This window comes from Wyeomyia smithii, chromosome 3, assembly GCF_029784165.1.
Source record: "Wyeomyia smithii strain HCP4-BCI-WySm-NY-G18 chromosome 3, ASM2978416v1, whole genome shotgun sequence".
Taxonomy (NCBI): Eukaryota; Metazoa; Arthropoda; class Insecta; order Diptera; family Culicidae; genus Wyeomyia; species Wyeomyia smithii.
Genome location: NC_073696.1, coordinates 211,956,952 through 211,981,677, shown reverse-complemented (window position 1 = coordinate 211,981,677; position 24,726 = coordinate 211,956,952). Strand labels below are relative to the sequence as shown.

Below are 24,726 nucleotides of genomic sequence, written 5' to 3'. Positions count from 1 at the left end.
GTAATGTGGTATTATATTCTTTGTCGTAACGCGGAGCATAAAAATAACCTTTGGGCCTAACCGTTTTGTCACCGGATTTCGAACAGGATTGTAACACGCGAGAGAAAAAGTAAAGCGTCGTCGGTTGGGAAGAAAAAACATAACCCCATCGTTTACGTTGACGAGTCTTTTGTTAACATTACCGAAAGAAGGTCTGGCAATACTGAGTTGAAAATCTTGGCGAATTAGACTGACAATGTCAAGCACCAGGAATATTTTGCTTCATGAACTGAGTGCTTAACTTTACATTTAATACAAATGCTACATATCGTTAAAGCTTCCATCAAGATCAGGACTTTTATTGCGCAGGAAACTGACACGTTACGCGTATTGGTTCTAACAGTTTTTCCTTACCAAGATTCTAATATACTATAACTTAGTTAATAGATTACTTGGACCACTAGGAAGAATCGGATGGGATAGAAGTTTTTGTTCAAATTACGGCCGATTCCGATTTTCGCGAGTGATTGTATCAAGAAGTATAAACATAAGAACAGTAACAGAAGAGCAAACAGTCTTACTGATCCGACTGTGACTTTGCTGATATTTTATTTACCATACAAGGATGCATTTTTCATTAACTAAGATTTTTGTTTCCTTTCGAGTAGCGTATCAAAAGGCCGTATGCTAAAAATACCTTCATGAATAAATTATATCGTTGAAACTACCTTTGAGTTCATTCACTTCGAAAGGTATGTAGCAATCACTGTGAAAATCTAGCTTCTAGCCAAAGCCCGATGGTATGAGTGCTGTATTCACGCAAAAGTTGGATAATGCGAAACCACATCAATATTATACGAAGGAACTATTTTTGATAAGTTTGAAGCTTGCATAGCGAATGTGTCTTAGCTATAACGCAATTTTTTTCAAGCATATAAAAAGGCTTTTTTCAATGTTTGAAATATAACAAAATAATATATACTTACGTGTTTTGCGTGTTTCTATTAGGTGCGCAACTGAGTTCTCGTTATTTTTTTTTTTTTAATGAAAACAAGTTTATTTTGAAAACAAATAATTCAAAGTATTACTCATTTAAGGCTATCCACGAATCGAGCCATTTTTGTATTTGAGCGTGTCTAAGTAAGTTTCGAAGAGTTTGGCAGTATGAGATCGAGCGTTGTCATGCAGTAGAAGCACTTTTTCGTGCTATTGCTTGTATTATTGTCGATTTTTGTGCAGTGCTCGCCGTAATCGCATCAATTGAAGTCGAAACCATTTCCCAGTAATGTTTTCTATCATTTTCAATAGCACACAAAAAATAACATTAACCTGGTTTCACCAAATACACTAACCTTCGCAGCGGGTACATTCAACCAAGCCGACGACGTAAAAGCATGACCAGGCAGTCCCCATGACTATCTTTTCTTTGGGTTGAATCTAGTTTTCGTCACCCGTCACGTAGCGAAACCTTTCCTTTTTTGCCACTGCAGCACTGACTAACAGGTAAAAAAACTACGCTCAATGTCCCTTGGCTTCAAAGCATAACTGCCCATAATTGAAAAATTGGCTAACATGTCATTTTTATCAAAATCAAGGAAGCAGTTTCTCGTGATAGTAAACACCCCAAACAACGTTCCTACGGAGGCCGAGTATCAAAAAATATACTTTCAAAATGGTCTCGTGGCCTGGTGGTGGTCAAATGTCATGATTATTTTCATTTGTTACAATTGTTCAGCTCACTGATTAGAAGAGAATATTTCATTTTGTTATCTTCGTCTGGTTATCTGATCATGGAGAAATAAGAAACAAAAAAGTTTAAGTTTCCAAAAAACAAGTCCTCAGCAAAGTTGTGGAAGAATACACACCGTGAGGCTAAACAATTTTTTTTTTTAGATAAACGCAATAATTTCGGCCAGATTTAACATGGTAGATTAAAATGGTTACCCGTCCTCACATGTGCTTTCATACTATTTCAGGTAGTTCAAAGCCTTTTTGATCACAAACCGAGTACGATCTGATTCACAACGTATGAACATTAACCAAACTTTACCAACTGTATCTGCGTTCACAAATGAAAATAAGGCTACTGCTTTGAAAATTCTTCCCAGTCTCTAATAGGGCAGATAAAAAACCCGAGTTCCTTATTTTTGTGCAAAGTGCAAAGCATACAATCGTTTGGAAATAGCTTGGAGAGTAACTCTTAGTACTAAAGTAAGCTGTTTCTGCATTTGGCATGAATCCTTATCGAGCAATTTCTCCAATTCAGCGTTTTCGAAGGTTTTTGGCCTTTTTTAACGCGGACAGTCGTCAACTTAAAAATTAATGTTTTCGAAGCGACGGAATCAATCATGGCACGTTGTTTCACTTAAAGCAGCGTTTCTGACGTAGAATACATCCTACTTCAATAGGGTGTGGTTCCAAAATATCTAATATAGAGTTAAACGGCAGAATTAAAGCTTTCAAATGCTTACAATTTTGTTACCACTTGACGGATTTTAGCCATTGATATCTCCTTTGATAGAGAACTTATTTCTCTAGTTCATGAAATCAATTTTTGAAACATTTTTTTCATAGTAAAGTGGTTAACACTCGTAGCCAATCTGATTATAGTTCAACAAATCGCGTGCCCGCAATGATGCAAACCAAGCACTTCCCCAGCACATCCGACACTAAAGTATACAATCAATTTGACTTTCTGAACAATTTGTTGTTGTTATTGCATTGTTCGCTCGAGTGCACAACGACACGCCCACCGGAAGTATGTTGTTAGTCATACATAACAGCAAGCATGCAACAATTTAGTCTACACTGCTCATCCGATCACTGCAGCTAAAGGATGATTTACTGAAAACCGGATCGACCAGTAGCAAGCAGACTTGCCGCAGCGCAGCAGGCGGCGATTTTATGTTTGTATGGTTTTTGCTACAACACACGGTCATTTGATTGCAGCATTCCGTTGCGGATGGCGCCTTGTTTATTAGTGCATCAAAATTTGCAATTGAAGTAGTTGTTATTTTCCTGCCATATGCTAGAACGTTATTGATAGTGATAAAAACTATAAAATCTCACTTTTCTTCTTAGTGTTAAAATTTTGATTGCAAAAAGCAAAAGCAGCGATTGAAAATGTTTTGTAGTCTCCACCATTTTCGCGTCTTTATCTTTATACTGTGTTCATATTATCTTTTTAACGGGTGTTAAATAAAAAATGAGATTTTTTTCAATCACATATAAAAGAAAAAATTTTTTCATCGATTTCAGTATTTTTTATTAATAACATAATGTATTTTCTTCAAAAAAATATCAGTGAGTGTTTAAGTAAGGGCCGTGGTCTGCTGTTCGACGCAACTTAGTTGCGATGCTCTCACAAGAACGTTGTACGGCACTTACGTCCATTTTCCGGATACAATTCCGGATTCTTGTACTCAGTTGCTTCGTATCCTTGGCCCTCCAATTGTTTTTATGTACTAAGGCACTGAGTGAGCCAAAGAAATCCTCTATTGGGCGGCACTGGGGCAAGTTTGTTGGGTTACGATCTTTCGGCACGAACGGTATCTTTTTCTCCTCAAGATACGCCAGCGTCTTCTTGGCGTAATGGGAAGACGCCTTGTCTGGCCAGAAGACGTACTTCCCATCGGCGTGATGCTCGCTCAGGAACGGCAGCAGGATTTTGTCGAGGCACTCTTCTTGATAAATTAAACCAAGGCTTTGAAATGCCCCGGTCGGAAATGGCGATGTACAACAGAACCTTTATTTCAAACTTGTGCTTGAACTTGTATTTCACTTCAGGTGGTGTGGATGACTTGTCGCTGGAGTAGTAATTATCATTTCCTGGAATATGCGTTTTGGACAGCGGAAAATAGCTTTCGTCGTCTAGAACGAAAGACGTCCCGCGGTATTATTTGGTCACCCACCGACACTGTGTTTTAACCGTCTTAAACTGCTCCTCCGTGTACTCCGGAGACCTCGTCTTCTTCCTGCAGACGATTCTTTCCATCTTGAGGGTCCGATGGATCAATACGTGGGAGCAGCCATATTTCCGACCGGCGTCACGCAGGCTGGTTGTGTCCTTGTTGTCAAACAGCTTCTTTAACGATGTCTTCCTCTGCTTCGTCATTATCGTCACCGGACGACCACTTCCGACCTTCCGCTCTACGTTCAGAGAACCCAGGATACGATATACCGTACTGATGTGTCACCGTGAACTTTTTCCCTTGCTGGAAATGCGTTTCGTAGAACCGTACAATGCGTTCGCGGAGCACGTGCTGTTTCGACGCCATCTTTGCTTTGACTAAATTCAAACTAGCAAAACCAAACACGCCTACTGTTTCTAGGGAGCCAAAAGAGCAATTTTCTTGGAGAAAGAAAATTTTACGCTCTGTATTTAAGGTTACTGAACGGTATTGAAAAAATTCTCATTTTTTATTTAACACCCGTTATTGTAACACACCAATAGCATTTTGTTAACCTTACTTATCAAACGATTTTTCCGAGTTGTGCGCTTGCATTAATCTAGCGGTTAAATTTTTATTACACATAACAAACAGCTCAATCACAACAACAAACCAATTTTAAACATAATTGCAACTAGCTCGACAGTTGAAATATGATCGCATATTATAAAAACCTAAATCATCTCCACCTAGCGGTCACACCCAGCCTTTCTCATTCAAACTTATTATTTGTAAAAATAGATTTACATGAACGCTTCAATCCAATAAATGTGTATTCACTTTTTGGGTTCTTAAATAATGATGTTGTAATAGAAGTATAAAATATGAAATTTGACGTAATGTAAATGCTCAAGAAATAGCGAAATAAAGGAAATGACTCTTAATTTCGAACAATTCAATCACGAGCGATACCGGGAACATTCAAATGGTACGATACCACATTTAAATTATATTGTGGCCACAAATATTGATCAATGCATGTATAGTTTTAAATAGCCTTTGAATTTCTTTTCTTTCCATAACTTTTGAACCACCTATCAAATTGTTATGAAGTTTGTTATTTGTAAGTTTGAGAGATGATTCGTTCGTATGACACTAGTTATGTCTAAATAAGTCGTGTAATCTTTGAGATAATAGAATTTCGTTGTTTTATTAAAAATTTTATACATAACGGTTGCTTAAGTTCGATTATAATCAAATGAAATAGGAACGTATAGGGCAGCCAAACTTTGAAACCACGTGTTCAATCATAATGCATCAGTTAACCCTTAACTAGCCCGTTAATCTCATAATACTATTGATCAAATCGGTTGTGTACTGTGCTAATGAAGTTTCGTGATTTTCACAATTCGGTACATTACAGACGAAGTTACAGTTCGATTACAGTAAAATTCAACAGGGTGTTATGAGTCAGCTAGACTTATTAATTGACACTAATTCTGTGGAAATCGGGTCAGCCATCTCTGAGAAAAGTGAGTGAGTTTATGTATTCTTCGGAATATGTTTCTTTTCATAGCTAGATTTCACATTTTTAAACATAACAGGCAAAGTAATAGTCCGATTGCAAAAAAATCAATAGGGTCTTATGAGGTAACTAGACCTTTCATATGACACTGATTTTGTGGAAATCGGTCCAGCCATCTCTGAGAACATGAGTGAAATTAAACAGTCTTTAGAAGACGTTTCTTTTCATAACTTTTAATCCACATGTTCAATCTATATGAAATTCAAAAGTTGAGGGTTTCTTAGATAGCCCGTTCATTTGATACCAATTTTATTGAAATCGGTTGTGTGATTTCTGAGATATTGATGTTTCGTGATTTTCACATTTTTAAACATAACCTCTAAAATAAAAATCCAATTACAATGAAATTTTACAGGGTCTTATGGGGCAACAAGACATTTCATTTGCATATAATTTCATTGAAATCGGTCCAGCCATCTCTGAGAAAAGTGAGTGAAAATAAAAATCTGCACATACACACACACACACACACACACACACACACACACACACACACATACATACATACATACATACGTACATACAGAAAATGCTCAGCTCGTCGAACTGAGTCGAGTGATATATGCCATTCGGCCCTCTGGAGCACTTTCTTATCTTCGGTTTTGCAAGTGATTGCAATACCTTTGAATTTCGTACATCTCAATCACGAGCAATACCGGGAGCTTACGAATAGCACAATACCAAATTTAAATTTTGTTGAGGCCATATGTTTTGATCAAAGCAGTTACAGTTTTAAATAGTCTTTGAATTTCGTTTCTTTCCATAACCTTTGAACCACATATCAAATTGCTATGAAATTTCTTACTTGTGAGTTTGAGAGACAACCCGGGGGAACCTATGGGAAAGCCAAACTTTTCACTTGACACTAAGATTGTTGAATCTAGTCCAGTTGTTTCTGGGAAAACGAGAGAATTTGAAAAGTCACCGGAACATGTTTCTTTTCACAATTTTTGAACCACGTGTTCAATCACTATAAAATTCATCAATTAACCTTTAACTAGCCCGTTCATTTGATACCAATATTGTTCAAATCGGTTGTGTACTTTCTGAGATAATGAAGTTTCGTGGTTTTCATATTTTGATACATTACAGACAAAGTAAGAGACCGATTACATTGAAATTCTATAGGGTGTTATGAGGCAGCTAGACCTTTCATTTGACACTAATGTCGTGGAAATCGGTTCAGCCATCTCTGAGAAAAGTGAGTGAGTTTAAGTAGTCTTCGGAATATGTTTCTTTTCAACGCTGGATTTCACATTTTTAAACATAACAGGCAAAGTAATAGTCCGATTGCAAAAAAAAATCAATAGGGTCTTATGGGGTAATAAGACCTTCCAAATGACACTGACTTTGTGGAAATCGGTTCAGGCATGTCTGAGAAACATGAGTGAGATAAAACACTCTCCAGAATACGTTTCTTTTCATAACTTTTGAACCACACGTTCAATCTTAATGAAACTCAAAAGTTAAGGATATTTTGAGTGGCTCGTCCATTTGAAACCCATTTGAAATTTTGTTAAAATCGGTTAAGTAGTTTCTGAGATAATGATGTTTCGTGATTTTCACATTTTTTAAAATAACCTCTAAACTAAAAATCCGATTGCAATGAAATTCAATAGGGTCTTATGGGGCAACTAGACCTCTCATTTGCAATTAATATCATGAAGATCGGTCCAGCCATCTCTGAGAAAATCGAGTGAGATTGGGAGAGTGTTACATACACACACACATACACACACACATACAGAAAATGCTCAGCTCGTCAAACTAAGTCGATTGATATACGAGATTCGACCCTTTGGAGCACTTTTATACCTTTGGTTTTTCCAGTGATTGCTATACCTTTCTAGGAGAAAGGCAAAAAAAAACAATTTTAGCTTCATTTATAAATCGCTTAAAATAAACGTGGAGCTGCATATTTTAAAGTTTTAAAGGTAAGAAAATTCAACATTGATTCAAGAACGTGTTTGAGGCCTCTATCGCTTGTCCGTGGTTTGCTTATGTCCAGGAGCCATCATAATGACGATTTTGTCGACGGTTGAACAGTTGACGAAAAATTAATGTACTTCTCGCGCAACATTCGTCTTTATAACCGAATAAGGGGGGGGGGGGGCAATGACCCCCAAGCTCCCATACTTTGGGGGCCCCCACGAAATCTACTTTTCATGACTCATGACTGAACACAAAAAATAAAAAAAAATTAATACACATTTTCGTGACTCCGGTGCAAATGTTATCGTTACGAGTCGTGTCTAAAATATCATGGTATCTAGCGTCTTGAAAAACCTGGTGGAGTTATTGAGTTTTGCTTTTAAAACAGAATTCCGTATGAAGGATTTAGTTTGCTTTTTGTACATTTGCATAATAAACATTTTTTTACGATGGAGGAAAAAGAAAAAAAGAGTTTTCTTTCGTGTTAAACATTTTCTGTAAAATCTTCATGCGTAAAGTCTAGTTGTATGACATATATCTTTGTTGAAATTTTGACGACTAAAAGGAGGCCCCCACAAAATACTTGGCCCCCGGGCTCCACAACCCTTGATCCGGCCTTGTTCGTCTTAATACCTCAAGACAATGCGCAGCGCAGTCCATCATTTTTTTACATTCTTCCATAATCCCACATTCGCGACCCCGCCTACTTGTCGCGTTAGTCCTCTCCGTAGGTATTTGAGACAATCGTCCACTGAGTTTCACGCGATTCGGGTGGAAATTTTAAAATCGGTTCCAATTCCCATTTATGCTTCGTTTTTATCGTGATTACGTTCCTATCACGTAAATGGTAATCTTCTATCTGGCGTCACTAATTGGCCAGGGAAACATTCTTCCGAGTATCCAAGCTATTCTGTCTTAGAAAAAAAACAGAAAAATAGGAATTATTAAATTGATTCCCAGCTTTGCAGAAAATAAACCCAACCGTCCATTTAGGAACGATCAATTGCTTTCAATTGAAGCAGTTAATAAGTTTTTCACATCTCAGTACTATACAGTACACCGAAGTTCACTTTCAATAGCAAAAATCAGCGCAACTTTGGTATTAGCCATACTTGAAAAAGTCAATTAACAACAACATTAATAGCTCCTTATAAGGCACAATAATAAATATGCATTTGTTGATACCAACCCAACAACAGTTGTTTTATAAAACAACTTATTAAGCAGTAGTTCTGCCGAAATCCGTTTAACAGCAGCATCCAAGCTATAAATCAACAAAGTTGTTTGTCGGGATGTGTGCGCATTCTACGTCAGCTATGCGATCATGTCATGGATACAACCTCTTACTATTTAACCCTCGATGCGCTCCAGCTAACGTTCTCTTTGAATGAAATAATCCTTCCCGTAACTAACGATCATCGATTTGGCAGGAAATCAGACATTTTCACTCAACTAAAAGTTTACGAAACCACAATTGGATCAGTAAAGTTTAAAATGTGTTTCATGTACTTTAAAAAAAACTATGCTAGCGCCCTTTTAGAAAATTACCCTTGGGTCTGCGAAATGTATACGCCCGCGTAAAATTATCAGTTTGATAAGTCAAATACGTATGCAAAGTGTCATTGAACATAAAAAAGTTCGATATAATTTTTGCGTTTTTTTTTTAATGTTTATCATGAAAACGCTCAGGATCGGTATAAGCTCATTATGAAGCAGTTTTTTTCCATGTAACCAAAAGATTCTGAACTATAGTACTTAAGATAAAGTGCATGCTTAAGCTCATATAATCTTGCATCTAGAAAAAATTATCCACATACGAAAAAAAGTCCTGACATGCAACCTGACGAAAATAGGTACCATAATAAATGTCACTATTGCTTTCCAAACTTCTAGTGCAGTGCTAAATATGAAACAGCTCAAACTTGTTCTACTCATACTACATTGATGGGAACGGAAATTTCTGTGGAAAAACTAATTAACTAACACCTGCCATACATTCAGAAAGCCACAAATAATATATGTGCAACACTTTCCTCTTTTTCCATTATATGACATTGATTGAGTGATACCGGATCATTCAGACGGAAGTGTGCTATTTGTATGCAATGGGTGGGTGAAGATGCGATGAATAGCAAATGGAAAAGAAGTCGAGGTCGAGACAAGAGGATTGTTGCCCACTTTTTACACATGATTTCTTTCAATATTCTCTTGTATTACAAGCACACGAAATCATTGCAGGAGATTACATTATATGTTCAACCGCGAAATTGAGTGAATCCATGGAGAATGCAAGCTAGATATTTCACCATAACATATTGATTGTTGCACAAAAAAAACTAATGTTTCCACTCTTTTTTCAACCTTTCAGCTGGCATTGAGGAGGACTGCGTAGACTTTCAGGGCAACTCAGTGGCTCACGGTCTCCTGTACGTACCCGGACCGGGTGTATGCAGCTTATGTGTATGTTACCATTCAGAGCCTCTCTGGTGCAAAGCAATCTACTGTGATCCACCCTACGTAAGTATTATGAAACTGTAGCAGCGGAACATATTTGAGTTAATTGTCTGAGCAGTGCCAATTTATTGTTATGTTTGAAAAAAAAAAACAATATTGCTGGTACATCATTTTTTCCCAACTTTCTACCCGGTAATTAAATTGAAAATTTAATCATTCTAGTTTACGCCTGAACAGACTCAAAATATGCTACATGCTGGAGCCTTTGAATAAGTTATTCAACACGCTTTGTCACGTTACACGCTCGAGCGCATTTTAAACTATAATTAATTTTTTGCACCCGTTCGTGACCTCAGTGGCGCTACAGGCAAAACCCAGATTGTAATATGCCGGGAGCCGCATAATAAGAATGGAATGTATGCGCTATTTACGTACTGCTTTGCATATACATTTAATAATTGTATCAAACTTATTTTAAAAAAATTGGAAAAAACACCAGGAATTTTAATTACACTGGGCTTGGCGTCATTTCCAACAACGTTACAGTGTTATTTTGATCTTAATTTTTACGAATCTGGTCTATGACTGCAAATTCAGTGCAAATTGAAACAATCACAGAGGTACATTATTCCATATCTGAATTATTGTCCAACCGCAAGTAATCTGTGTCATTCATCCTTGTTAGTCAAGCATTCACATTTAGCGCAATGAGAACCATGTCTAATCGGTTGCTTGAAATGTGGCATAACCCTGACAAGCTTGTTTCGCTCCAGCAATTTCAATTCATCGCAGACTCACAATAAAGAGAACGGCTGTGGGATCCGACGCCGGTAATTAGCTGCAAGATGGTGAAATGAAACGTTCTTATCTTCCAGCACTGCAATTGCACGGTAGTACCATTAATCTTCGTTACTCTCCGTTACGGAGGTGCCACCCGAAGCTGGCGCGTTTGTGAAGTAGTAACTCGGAGTGCTAATTACGCCGCGTGTTCTCATCCTTACTGACGCACTGATGTCAAAGGAAAAGCTTGTTTCAACGTCATCTGCACTCGAAGGATGAGAGTTCCCTAACATTAACCTGCTCTGGAATTCTGAGTAATCCAGTAGTGGTCTGATCAAATGACAATGCAGTTATTTAATAACTATGGAACGACTCTTCATCATTCTAACAAGCTAATTTGCTTTTCCAGCTGTACTCGATATTAATCATAGCACTTCTAAAATCAAGTCCCAGAAAAGATCTTTAGACAAGTAACTGATATTATTTTTTTGAAAAATTATTTATTCATCAGTCTTTGAATCAGAGACACATTTGCACTTAAAACTTCATGCAAATTTCATCACCAATCGTAGACTGAAACTGTAAAACCACACAGGAGCCTCAAGCCATCTGCTACAGAGCTAATATTTAATTCACCACCGGGTCAGAGTGATGACGGGCAAGTGTCACCGGAGTGCTGTAGCGTTTATCGATTATTATCCTTCCGCATCACCACCAGCACCACCCTGTACCGATTAGGAACACGAGGTGCGACGAAGAATATTATTTCAATATTTACAGTTGTCACCGTTAGTACTGCGTCACCACCCAGTTGCGGCAGCAATTATGTTGCGGGTTGTGCTTGTAAGGAGGTAGAGTAATAAAACTGCTGCAGAGTTGATTAACATGAACCAAATAAACAAGGCGCTTGCTCCTTCGGTAGAACGAACTGCAAACCAGCAGCCAAAACAGTTAACTCGTATTAGGTACTGCGTGAATAGCCTTTACAGAGAGCCTATGTTTGCACATTAATAATTATCATCATTAGTTTTCGAGGACATCTAGACTAAGAATTCAGAATTTACCTTGAAGCATCATGTACTTATCTCCGTGACACCCAGAATGTAATGATCAAATTTATTAAAATAAAATAACCTTTTAGTTACTGCAAAATGGATACAATTTGCATGTCTGTGACTTGTATCATTGATCATGAAACTATTGTTAGCAAGGCACATTTTACTATTGCATCCAAGTATTATCTCTCGTTATTTCTAGGCGGCTTTAAAACTTATCTTTCAAACAACTCTAGCAGATGTAAATGATTCGTGATATCCGCGATGGTGCTTCTTACACATGCATTATTTTTCAACTTTTTCTTCACTTCAGGCTGTCCTCTACTTGACCTGATTGTTTCTGATTCCCCCATGTAATATCTTTGCAACATCAAATTGCACTACCAGATGTCTCCAACCGTGACTTATTCTACCTTTCGTTGGATATACCACCCCGTACTAACTCGTACAAAACAAACTTTTTATCGTGACAATAATAATTTCGATACTGCGGCACTTAATGAAGTCTGTAACATACATACATACTGACATTAAAATGTTGATGATTCTGACATTGATGTTCAGCTGCCAAACACTCAACTTTATTATTTGCGTTTCAATTTTATTCCATTGAGTTTTCGTAGGACAAATTCAGATCATTGGTTTATCAATGAAAATATGAACAGCAATCTTCAAGCTTACTGAAGATTGTTTGTTTTCAAATTTTTTTATAGGGGACTAGCTGACCCGGCAATCTTCGTCCCGCCCATTCTAGCGTTCAATTGAATAAATTTAAACATTCCAAATTAATTGATTTCTTGCGATTCGCATATAGTCTGCAAATGCACGACGAATCGGCCATCCCGATCAGAAAGACAAAACAAAAATGTAACAGAGGCAGTAAGTTTGTTATGTGAAAAACCTTTTCAGGTTGTGTTTCAGATTTGATCCCGTTAGGTGTTAAAATAACAGTAATTTTATAACAAAAAATATTTTACTAGTATCAAACCCATATCAAACTTTGTTACCAACGTATCAGTTTTCCAACAAAATTTGATAGCATATAGAACAGTATGATAACAACCATTGTTATAAACAATAGGTTTTGATAGAGACGGAAAGAAGTGAGATTTGTCTCAGAAAAACATCATTTGAGGATTGGTTTTTCTTAACTCCTTCAGATTCAATTTTGTTATCAAAAGCATATGGGAAGATACAAAATCGTATCAAATCATGTTATTTGTATCTCGTGTTGATAGAATTTTGTAATTTTTTAGTTAAGCTCTTCTGATCGGGATAGGGTATGATCAAAGTTAAAGGACAAATCGTTTGAAATGATTGGTTTTATCGGAATGACAACATCCTCGACTCTTGGCTTCTGTGCATCACCTCTATTCTAAAAATATCCATATTGGTCATTTTCAGCTGTTTTTTGGCATCAATCCGATTCCGGAAATACTCGTATTGGGTGGTATCCAGTTATTTTGGTTGTTTTCCAGAAACTGAAAGTGGTCATCTTTGAATTCAAAATGGTGTCTAAGGTCAATGCTTGGCTTCTGTGCATCATCTCGATTACGGGAATATCCAAATGTAGTAGTATCCAGACAATACAAAATGTTGTCTGAGATCGATTTGTGACTTCAGTGCATCATTACGATTCCGGAAATACCTGTAATAAATAATATTTGGTCACTTTCCGCTGTTTTTCAGAAACCGGAAGCCGCCAATTTGGATTTCAAAATGACGTTTTGAGACATTTTTTGGCCTCTGAGCATGATTCTGGTTCCAGAAACACCTATATTAGAAACCGGAAGTTTCCATCTTATATTTAAAAACGGCTTTTGGAGTCGAGTTTTGGCTCCTGTGCATTGACCCGACCATTTTAGGTTGTTTTCCAAAAAACCTGGTTGAAATATTTGTTTTATTTAGTACGGTAGACCTCTCTTTCCTTCTAGAGTACGGAGGAGTGTCAAACCTCCAGGGAAGTTTGTGCTTGTTTGTAAAAGAGCCCTCCCATCCTGGAGTGTCGAACCACCATGATATATTTTATGCTCCCAAAAACCTTCACATGCCAAATATGGTTCTATTTAATTAATTAGTTCTTGTGTTGTGAAGAAATTTGGGTTTTATTTGTATGACCCCTTTCTTCCAGAAGAGGGAGGGGTGTCGAACTAACATGAATTTTTTTTTCGCTCTTAACAACCTCAACATATCGAATTTGGTTTCATTTACTTGATTATTTCTCGAGATGTGCAGAAATTTTTGTTTCGTTTGTAGGAAACCCCTCCCTTCTAGAAGAAGAAGGGGTTTCAAACTATTATGGACATATTTGTTTCCGCTAAAACATTCATCTATGGATCCATTCACTTGGTTAGTTCTCGAGATGTGCAGAAATTTGTGTTTAATTTATATGGAACCGCTCCCTTCTAGAAGAGGGTGTCTTTTAGTTATATGGGACCTTCCTTACAGAAGAGGGAGGGGCCAAACCATTTTGGATATATGTGTTACCCCCAGAAACATCCACATGCCAAAATTGGTTCCATTTACTTGGTTAGTACGCGAGATGTGCAGAAATTTGTGTTTCATTTGTATGGGACCCCTTCTTCACAGAGGAAGGACAGGTCTCAAATAGTGCTGGGACTATCCGGATTAAAATATCCGGATATCCGACAAATATCCAAAATCCGGATCAAACGGATATCCGGATATTATCCGACAGGACATCCTGATTTTCGGATAGTCGGATATCTGGATTTTGTATCCGAACATAGTTTAAAGAGAATTATGTAAATAATTACTTACGATGGGGGATTGTGGAAAAAGGCATTTTTCGTGTTAAGTTTATTTGACGGGGTTTCAAAAGACAGAAAAAAATTACGGATATCCGGATAATAAATATCCGGATACCCGAATATCCGACTATTCGATGGTCCGTATCCGGATAGTATTCGGTTACCCATCCGTGATCCGAGCTTCGGATAACCGGATCTCGCGTATATCCGTTGCCTACAACATACCCAGACGGCAAAGTCCATAAGGAACTCGCTAGCCATTCCGAGCTCAAAATGAACGCTGAAAAATGTTCCGTAATCCAAAGTTTGGTTTTCTTCGCTATATGAGTCTGCTGGAAAACCCAATCACTACTACCCGAATGACGACGTTCTGTAGAACTGGTTCCCGATATGGTTTATTTTGGTTGAGCCTTCATGAACAAAAACCAGCGGAGTCTGATCATCACGGGTGATTCTGAGGCAAACCATCACCGATGCGTTTCTGCCGCCTGGTGGCTGTAGGCACGTTAGCATACTTTCATGATCTTTCTGGCAACCGAACTCTCTCGTTCCGCTTATTAACGAACTGTTGTAAGCCGAAAAGTTTCTCGTCGGTAATCGTGATATTCTCCAAACTATTTTTCGAGACCCTCTTTAGGGGTCGTCCACAAATTATGTAACGCTAAAAATCTAGATTTCAAACCCATTATGTAATTCCTATGAAACAATAAATTACGTAGACTTAACTTCTCTTAGTTAATGCGTTACGTAGTTTGTGTACGACGCCAAAAGAGGATCTCGAAAGAGAGTTTGGAGAACATCACGATTACCGACGATAAACTCCAACGCCCAACTCCAACGCGAACGATAACCACGCGCCTCCTTTCACTGTTAAATCGGTGGAAACACTGGGTTAACCAATGGACAGTGTTCTAGGGAACGAGTTAATGGGGAAATTTGGATCTAGAGCTCGATAGTAATAAACATTCTAAAACATAACTGTGTAATATGATGGAGTGCATATTTTCCTGTAATCATAAATTAGGGCAACCCAAGTTTTTGATGAAATCCACCATGTAACTTTCTTATTTTTGCAGATAAAGTTAGACGATGTTCTACAATATTGAAGCGTCGTCGATTTTGCGCAACTTTGTAGAAAAATGTTTTTTCTATCTTTAAAAATAACAGATTCATAGCTATCTTCACTGGTCGAATAGAAAAAAAAAACTATTCCAAGGCTCAAACTGAAGAAAAAATAAAAGATTCTAGCTATTCAACCATTCCTGTGAATTTCGGCGCCCCTAGCCATATCGAACACGTGTTTCAAGCTCCCACCCACTCCAACGCGAACGGTAAGAACGATAACCGTGCGTCTCCTTTCACTGTTGAATCAGTGGAGACGCTAGGGTAATGTTACTGTTCCGTTAATTTTAAGCAACTCTGTAAAAAACTGTTTATTTTTTTATCTTTCAAAACAACCGTTTTATATAATTCATAAATCATAATAAGGTAACTTAATAATTCATAAATCATAATAAGGTAACAAAAATCAATATTTGCCTTTATGAATTTTAGGTATGAAAAAGACATTGTTTAATTTTAAAAGGAAATTATCCAAATTCATAATATATGATTAAATTTTATTTCACTTTGATTATTGGTTATTACAAATAAATTTTGTTAAAATTAAAATAAGTGCATTTTTCCATCGCAATAAATGTAAATCACGAATGACTTTGTTGGGGTTAAAGATAACCCTTTTCTATCTTCGGCAAAGTTATTCTCCATAAAATGTTCCATCTTTGAACGGTATTAAACCTTATATGACTCAATGTACGGTACCCGTTTCAAACGATTGAATCCCGAAATTTCCGAAAAAAAATCAATTTTTCCGATAATTTGAAAAAAATATAATTCACGCTTGGTACCCCGAACTGCTTTGGAAAAAAATCTTGCTAATAGTTTAAACTATAAAGAATCCGTTAGAAATTTTCAGACATAGTATTTCATTGATATTTGAAGCGCTAAAATTGAAAAAAAGGAGGAGGGATCCAAGACACGACCACATGACGTTGGACTACGGTATTTTTATTTTCCATTAAAACAAATAGTAGACAGAATTGTAACGGAATTGTTTCTGCTTTTTTATCTAACAGTGCATTTCTCAATGCGGATACGTTAAAGCGTTATAAATAATAATATATAGGCACAACCATCACAGATTTACCTCGAAGTTGGGGGAATTATTCATCTACTGGCTCTTTGGAAAAAACCCAATTTTGGTGTCGATTGGAATACCCCTCGCTCTGTAGGACCCCCCTCTTTATTCCAAAGTCGCGCAATTTTTGTTAAAAATCTCTTTTTTCTTTTACTTACAATTCATAGACGTAAGATGTCGGGAAATTTTGGATTCCCAGCACATTTTCAAGCCTCACATTTCGTTTACTGTCGACAAGGCCTCTAGAGTTCCGGGATTCATCTTCAGGATCACTAAAGATTTTACGGATATCTACTGCCTTAAATCATTGTATTGCGCATTATCTCGCTTCATACTGGAGAACTGCTTGGTTGTCTGGACTCCTCATTACAACAATGGCGTGGAAAGAATAGAATCAGTTCAACGGCGCTTTTTGAGATTAGCTCTTCTTAAACTGCCATGGACGGATCGCTTCCCTCTACCAAGCTATGAAAGTCGCTGCTTATTAATTCGTTTGGAGCTTTTGTCTGTCCGTAGAGACACGGCAAGGGCATTGTTCACCACTGACCTTTTACAAGGCCGCATAGACTGTCCCGCTCTTTTGGAACAAGTAAATATAAACGTGCAACCTCGTGCTCTGCGAAACACTTCGATGCTACGGCTGCCTGCTCAACGAACTAACTACGGCATTTTTGGCGCAATGGTTGGTCTCCAAAGGTTATTCAACAGAGTATCTGCTCTATTCGACTTTAACTTATCTCGAACGCTTCTTCGTCGACGATATCGTTTATTTTTTTCAAGATCTGACTAGTTCAAATGTTATATTGTTTGTAAAAAATATAACTTTTGACCAGAAGTGTTGCCAGATAAATTATTTTTGTATTTGAAAACTAAATTTACATTTTTCGGCGAATGCAGCCATTTTTATTTTAAATTTGATAAATTCATCGTGTTTTTTGGAAAATTTCACATAAGAAACAATCATCATCCCAAGGTAATATGAGCCAATCTCGAGATATAACATTTTTACGAAAATAGTTGTAAATTTCGTAATTAATTTATTTTATAATTTATAGACGTAAGGCGTCGTACACAAATTACGTAACGCTAAAAACCTAAATTTCAGACACCTCCCCCCCTATGTAACAATCAGTAACGTTTGATATGACCCACCCCCTCCAAATTTGCAATTTTGAGCAAACATCACAGTTACGTAACGATCTCAATTACCACCCCCCCCTCGCCCCTATGTAACAATAAGTAACGCAGACTTAACCACCCTCCCTTCATGCGTTACGTAATTTGTAGACGACGCCTAAGAAACACGAAAAATAGTGATAGGTGAATTTTGAAGAAAATAAACCAAGGAATCCAGAAAAAATATTGTTTTTGAGCGGAAGTGTTGCCAGATAGATAATTTTTGTATTTTAAAACTAAATCTGCATTTGTCGGCAAATGCAGCTAATTTCATTTCAAATTTGATGGTTTCATCGTATTTCTCGGAAAATTCTACTTAAGAAATACTTATCACCCCGTGGTAATATGAGTCAATCTCGAGATATAACATATTTACGAAAAATTAATTACGAAATTTGTAACGCGGACGATGGTCACGCGTGCGGTGATTCTCGTTCTGAAAGAACTCAAACGGTTGACTTAAATGTGCGACCCCCGGAGGGGATCAACCGTCGTGTTGTATTTGCCCGGCAAGAGATCTCCTTTCAGGGCGGATTCAGTAAAAGAACCCGAGCTGTGAATCGCGGAAGGTATGGCCAACAACAACCAACTTAAACGGCTATCTGGAAATTCAACGCCAGTGGAAAAACGCAGAAGAGGTCTTTGAAACAACCCGTCGCTCGGCCAGTTAGCAAAAAAACCACCACCCACTACTTTATCATCACGGGGAACAGACTCCAATCAAACTAGCCGTTTCGGTCGGTAAGGTGGGTGGAGGGGATTGAGATTCCCAAGCAATCCTTACTTGGAGTAAAAAAGAAAGAAAACGAACGAACCGCAACTGGACACGCGACGTGAAGTTCCTAACAGACCGAACCAATCAACAGGGGTAGCTTCTCATATTCACCAAAATGATCTCAACTGATTTGTGGGTTTATATTATCGGTGACGTCGGTACATAGTGCACTGGTTTATTTGTAGCTAAATTACACGCATCTTTATCTTCGGCCTTTGCTGACCTCTCCTTCAATCTACCTACCGTCTCATCTCTCACTTCTTTCCCCCTCTCTATCTACTGACCCATCGTGTGCGGTTTTAGTTCTATCGATTTCTAATCGGGCCTCTTCGTTCGAACGGGTTATTTTTATATCATCTTCTATGACACTTTACATGTGCATGTTTTAAAAAGGGTTTGAGTACTCACTGACCGTAGACTTTTGTAGTGCTCGGGAGCATACCTCGATGACTGACGATGGTGCGATGAAACGATGGCATCGCTGGTGGTTGCGATGACGCCGACGAGGGACGTGGTAAATTTCGTTCCTGTCGATATGATGAAAACGCTTGAAGAATCGACGGGGTTCGGACTGAATCGTGGATGACCGTTAGCCATTCCAAGCCGTGGCGGGCAAAGTGATCCTGGTTTCGCTAGAAGTGGTTGACAAAGCAGCACGTTCCACGTGCATCGATATAACCGTTTCCTATGGTTCACTTAGCGATGGTGGGAATTGTTCGCTAATAGACAAAAAAAGCCGTTTGAACGGCTGTTCAAACGCGTTAGAGCGCGGTGTACGAAATTATTTTTTTAATCAGTTTTACCTTTTATTTTCAGACCTTTCACGCACACGATACCGCACAAACTATTTAAGTACTTATTTCTGTTTCCTATCTACGGGGGAAAAATATCACTGTTACTGGTTAGACTGTAAGAAACTTCACTCACTTTACCTACTTATTTTATATCACTCGACAACGCGCTGATCCAACACTCCACTTACATTCGCGAACCAGGTTAAATAAAGCTGGACGCTGCGAAAATCCCTCAGTTGAATAGTGAGCTATCTCCGGGAAATTTGAACCGGAAGTCCGTTATCTAGCCGAAACAGGACAACGACCTTTCCAAACGACAGGTTCTCCCAAAAACCAATTCGTTGTGAATCCGGACTGGCATCTCTTTTTCGTTCAAGCCGTTTAAATTAAGCCATCTCAGATTATGCCGACTACTAGGATTTGAAGTTGGTGTAATAATTATCACCACAATAGTGAACCAGAATACAACGAAGATTTTGGTGAACAATACGGCTAACAAATCATACTATAATAATAATTCCTAACATTGAAATAACTCTAATCATGCATTTGTACAATATCTATATAAGTCAAAATGTGACCATGTTACAAATTCAAAACTATTTTCGTAAAAATGCTTAATTTCGAAATTGGCTCATATTACCACGGGGTGATAAGTGTAAAATTTTCCGAGAAATACGACAAAACCATCAAATTTAAAATAAATTTAGCTGTACTTGCCGAAAAATGCAAATTTAGTTTTAAAATACAAAAATAATCTATCTGGCAACACTTCCGGTCAAAAACAATATTTTTTCTGGACTGCTTGGTTTATTTTCTTCCAAATTCACCTATTACTATTTTTCGGGTGTCTTACAGATATAAATTGTGAAAAAATTAATTACGAAATTTACAACATTTTTCGTAAAAAAAATTATATCTCTAGATTGGCTCATATTACCTCGGGATGATAGTTTCTTATGTGAAATTTTCCAAGGAACACGATGAAATTATCGAACTCAAAATAAAAATGGCTGCATTTGCCGAGAAATGTAAATTTAATTTTCAAATACAAAAATTATTTATCTGGCAACACTTCCGGTCAAAAGTTATATTTTTCTGCATTCCTTGGTTTATTTTCTTCAAAAATCATCTATCAGTAGTTTTCGGACATCTTACGTCTATGAATTGTAAAAAAAAGAAAAAAGAGATTTTTAACAAAAATTGTGTGACTTTGGAATAAAGAGGGGTGTCCTACAGAGCGGGGGGTATTCCAATCGACACCAAATTTGGGATTTTTCCAAAGAAACAGTATATGAATAATTCTCCCAACTTTGAGCAAATTCTATGATGGTCGTATCCAAGTTTGTGCTTTTCGTGGTTACATCGTATGGAATGACCCATATACTAGAAGAATAGATCTTTTATATAAACGCTGTCACTTCAGAAAAACCCTTTCTTCGTAGCTGCACTACCCTACCTATTTAATTCAGCAAACTGGGTAAAATTTTCCTATCTTAGCAAAAAGCAAACTCAACGAGACTATCTAAAATTGGAGACCAGAACGATTCAAGCGGAAATTCTAAGATTGGAAATTGTTTGACATTAAACCGATCAAACTAATGCTAGGTTGGTTCCAGCCCAGCATATAACTGTATGTATTTTAAGAAATTACGTTCATTTCAATAACTTAAAAAATAAGAACTCAATTACATGCTTTTTGCGTAGTTATTATCAAGATTTTGGCGAGTGACAGGAAAATAAATTGCTTCTTTAATTATGATTTAGAGTGCGGTTAAAATGTAATGTGAAGGTAATGTTAAAGACAGTAGGGTGCCAATCAAAATGGTCATTTTGAGAAACTCTATACAAAATGTTTACCTGCCCGAAAAACACCCTGTGAAAAATTTCAGCTCAATCGGACTTACAATGGAGTGGCGCAAAGCGATTGAATTTTGGCCTTCAAAAATCCAAAAATTAACCCAACGGAGTGTGGTGCATGAAAATTCGGTTTTCGATTTTTTTTTTCGGTCCTAGATGGCTTAAAAATGCGCCACCCCTTTTAAATCCGATCGAGCTAAAAATTTTCATAGGATGTTTTTTTCGGGTAAATGAACGTTTTTTGTAGGTTTTGTTTTTAGTTTTCTGGCTACTTTTTACCCATATAAGCGATAGGCACTCTAATAGACAGTCATTCACTAATCCGCAAACATTCTATGTTGAAGAGCTCAAGCCGCAATGATGCTTCTTCAATTTTTGTAACTGTAAGAAATCATCAAAAAGCATCTGAAATATTAGTGGAGTGGCATTTGAGATAAATGATGATGATAATGATCATTAAATGTATTTTGTACATCAGGAGTAGAAATCATATTGATTGGACTATTTATGAGCTCCAGAAACGTCCCTCATTACATATTTTATTTCTTTTTCAGTGTGTTGTTTTATAACTAGGGGTACCTAGTTTACCCCGTGTACACGTTACACCCTTAATCTCCCTGTATATATAAAAACATGTTTTCATGCCGTCAAACCCGACATGTTCTATACCTATTCAGGTACAAATCGATACTCAAGGCCGAGGTTAAAAAATACAGGATGAAGTAGTGATTCCAAAGCATCTGACCTACGGAAAGCAAAAGAATCAATAAGCTCATTTGTAACAATGTTATAAAAGGAATTTCATAGTACATTTTTTGTTGATTAATCAAACTGATCAACTTCTGTGGAGGATGTGATAAGTTTTGTAGAGTTAAAATTCCGTTCGCAGAACAATTATGTGTATTTAAATATTCAAAATCCAAACAATCAATCTTCTTATTGCTCGAGGAATAAAAGTAGGTAACCTCAAAAAATGTACCATTTGCAAGTTAATTATCCGCCTGAAAACTCAAATAACGAAATCACTTCATCAGCAAAATGATGTCAGCTAAAGTTTACATACTCTACATGATTTATGGACTGCTGCCATCCAAAGAATTTCAGCCAACAAACTGACACAAAAAATAAAAATAATTGGTTTACATTTGAGCCTTTTCTGTGCACTCTGTAGAAATGCTCCCAGTCGAAGAAAAAGTATGGAATACATTATCATCGCATTCCTGCACCGCCGGGGAGCAACGCATCCAACATCAAACACTCGTACCAGTTCCGTAGATACCATGCACTCGAAATGCTTTTGGAAGGAAACCAAGCAAATAGGTTGCAAACCAACGGCGTCCTGCTTTTCATACCGACAGCAGCACTTGACGTGATTATGCATAACCAAAGAAGCGAAGAAAATACGTACAAGTAATGCACTACCGATTATGAAAGGACTCAGTAAATGGCAATACACATAACATTAAATTCAATGTACACTGACTGAAACAGATGTTTGAAGTCTCCACATGCAATGCAACCGCATTAATATCTTTAAACACATCGAAAAGTCACAGAGCATTAATTTGCCATCCATTAGGTCGTTAGCGGAGCGCCAAGCACTCGGGGTCTCGTATTAGCCCATGCCCATCGTCATGGGATTACAAACTCGCGGCGGACATAAAATTGAGCTTGCGTGTCTGGTAGCTGTAAACGGTTAAAATATCCTCTTTACGTGCAACTCGAATTTGGACGGAAAACCTACTCTCTAATGTTAGATTTTTTGATGTAAGCTCAACACAAATATAAATACCTATGTCTGAAACCGAAAAGGGTCGTGTGCTGGATTATTCTAAAAATATTATCCTCTGATATTTCGAAATTATGATATACTACCAAATTGCCATTTGATCATTATGGGCGGTAAAGAAAAAGTTCACCCGCCAGTCAATTGCAGATGCAATAGGAGGAAATTATTCAATTGTGATTTAGTAATTGATGATTTCCACCCGGTTAACCTTTTCAGCTTGTGTTCTTCTTCCTCTTCCAGTAGGAAAGGTTGGGTTGACCCGGACGGAGCTAAGCAGGTGCTTGCCATGCCCGTATATTCTACCAACACATCAAAACCAAGCCAAATTGCCATTTCCGACAGTGAACGATTTCTTTCTGCTTCCATCTTTTTCTATTCGCGTAGTGGCTGCTACGAGTTATTGAATTTCCGCCTTCGTTTCGAGTTAAATACAGTTAGATTTTGATTGGCCTGAGACGTAGGCCAATCAGTTTTTGCATCCAAAGCAGCCAAAGCGACGGGCGAAACTATATTCGAACGATTGCAATCGGATTTCAATGTACGTCAATCATTCAGCGATTTTTACAAGAATACTGTTTCATCGGTTGAGTGCAATTTAATTCTATGTATAAGTTTTCCTTATTTTCTAAACAAAATATACCAAAATTCGATTGATTATTACTTTTTGCCTCAAGTACAAAAAACAGAACTCGTGGGGAGAAACAAACAGTTTCGCGAAACTTTCCGTCCCTCATCGCTCTTTAGAACTTTGATAGACCGTACTGCTTTATCTCTTAATACCAGTACTGATTCGAATATTTTCTTTTCTTTTCAGTTTTGTAAAAAGTTTCGTGTGGGAGAACGATGCTGTGAATTCGAGTGTTTAGATCCACCCGGAGAAGATGAAATGTATCAGGTAACCAAACAATATAAGTCGCCATTTTTATTATTTACAAAACTCCATAGATCCGACAAAAATGTCCCCTTGTAAAAGTTTCGGATGGGATTTACATAATACACTTCGGTTCAAGTTCTTACTTCACATTTATCACATCTATTACTTTTCTTATGAAAGAAGGAGAAACAAATATGATAGACAATGAATGAAATGAGGACTTCGAGTGCAGAATATTTAAAACTGTCTGTCGTTCCGTCCTCTCTGTCTTTCTGTCCTGTCTGTTTTCTGTTTTGCCCGTCTTTCTGGCGAGTCATTCATTCTGTCCTGTATGTATTTCTATCTTGTCTGTCTTTCTGTCCTGTTTGTCTTTCTTTCCTATCCGTCTTTCTGTCCTGTCTGTATTTCTGCTCTGTCTGTCTTTCTGTCGTACTGTCCTAATGCCCTGACTGTCGTTTCATCCTGTCTGTCTTTCTGTCGTGTTTGTTTTTCTGTCCTGTCTGTCTTTCTGTCCAATCTGTCTTTCTGTCCTGTCTGTCCAGTCTGTATTTCGGTCCTATCTGTGTTTCTCTCCTGTCTGTGTTTCTGTCCTGTCAGTCTTTCTGTCCTTTCTATGTTATTGTCCTGTCTGTGTTTCTGTCCTGTTTGTCTTTCTGTACTATCTGTCTTTCTGTCCTATCTGTCCTTTTGTCTTATCCGTCTTTCTCCTCTGTCTGTCGTTCTCTTCTGTCTGCCTATCTTTCTATCCTGTCTGTCTTTCTGTACTGTCTGTCTTTCTCCTCTGTCTGTCTTTCTGCCCTATTCGTCTTTTTGTC

General features: G+C 37.5%; 1 protein-coding gene across 3 annotated transcripts in view; it reads left to right on the top strand.

Moving 5' to 3' along the window:
- LOC129726873 (uncharacterized) overlaps positions 1-24,726 on the top strand; it is a 67,277-nt gene that overhangs the window by 22,885 nt on the left and 19,666 nt on the right. For all 3 annotated transcript variants that reach the window (XR_008728425.1, XR_008728426.1, XM_055684054.1), the window contains exons 2-3: positions 9,755-9,903; positions 23,852-23,932. Coding sequence is in view for 1 of the 3 variants with exons in the window: in XM_055684054.1 (XP_055540029.1) it covers positions 9,755-9,903; positions 23,852-23,932 (230 nt within the window). In the remaining 2 variants the exon portion in view is untranslated. The remainder of the gene's footprint in view (positions 1-9,754; positions 9,904-23,851; positions 23,933-24,726) is intronic.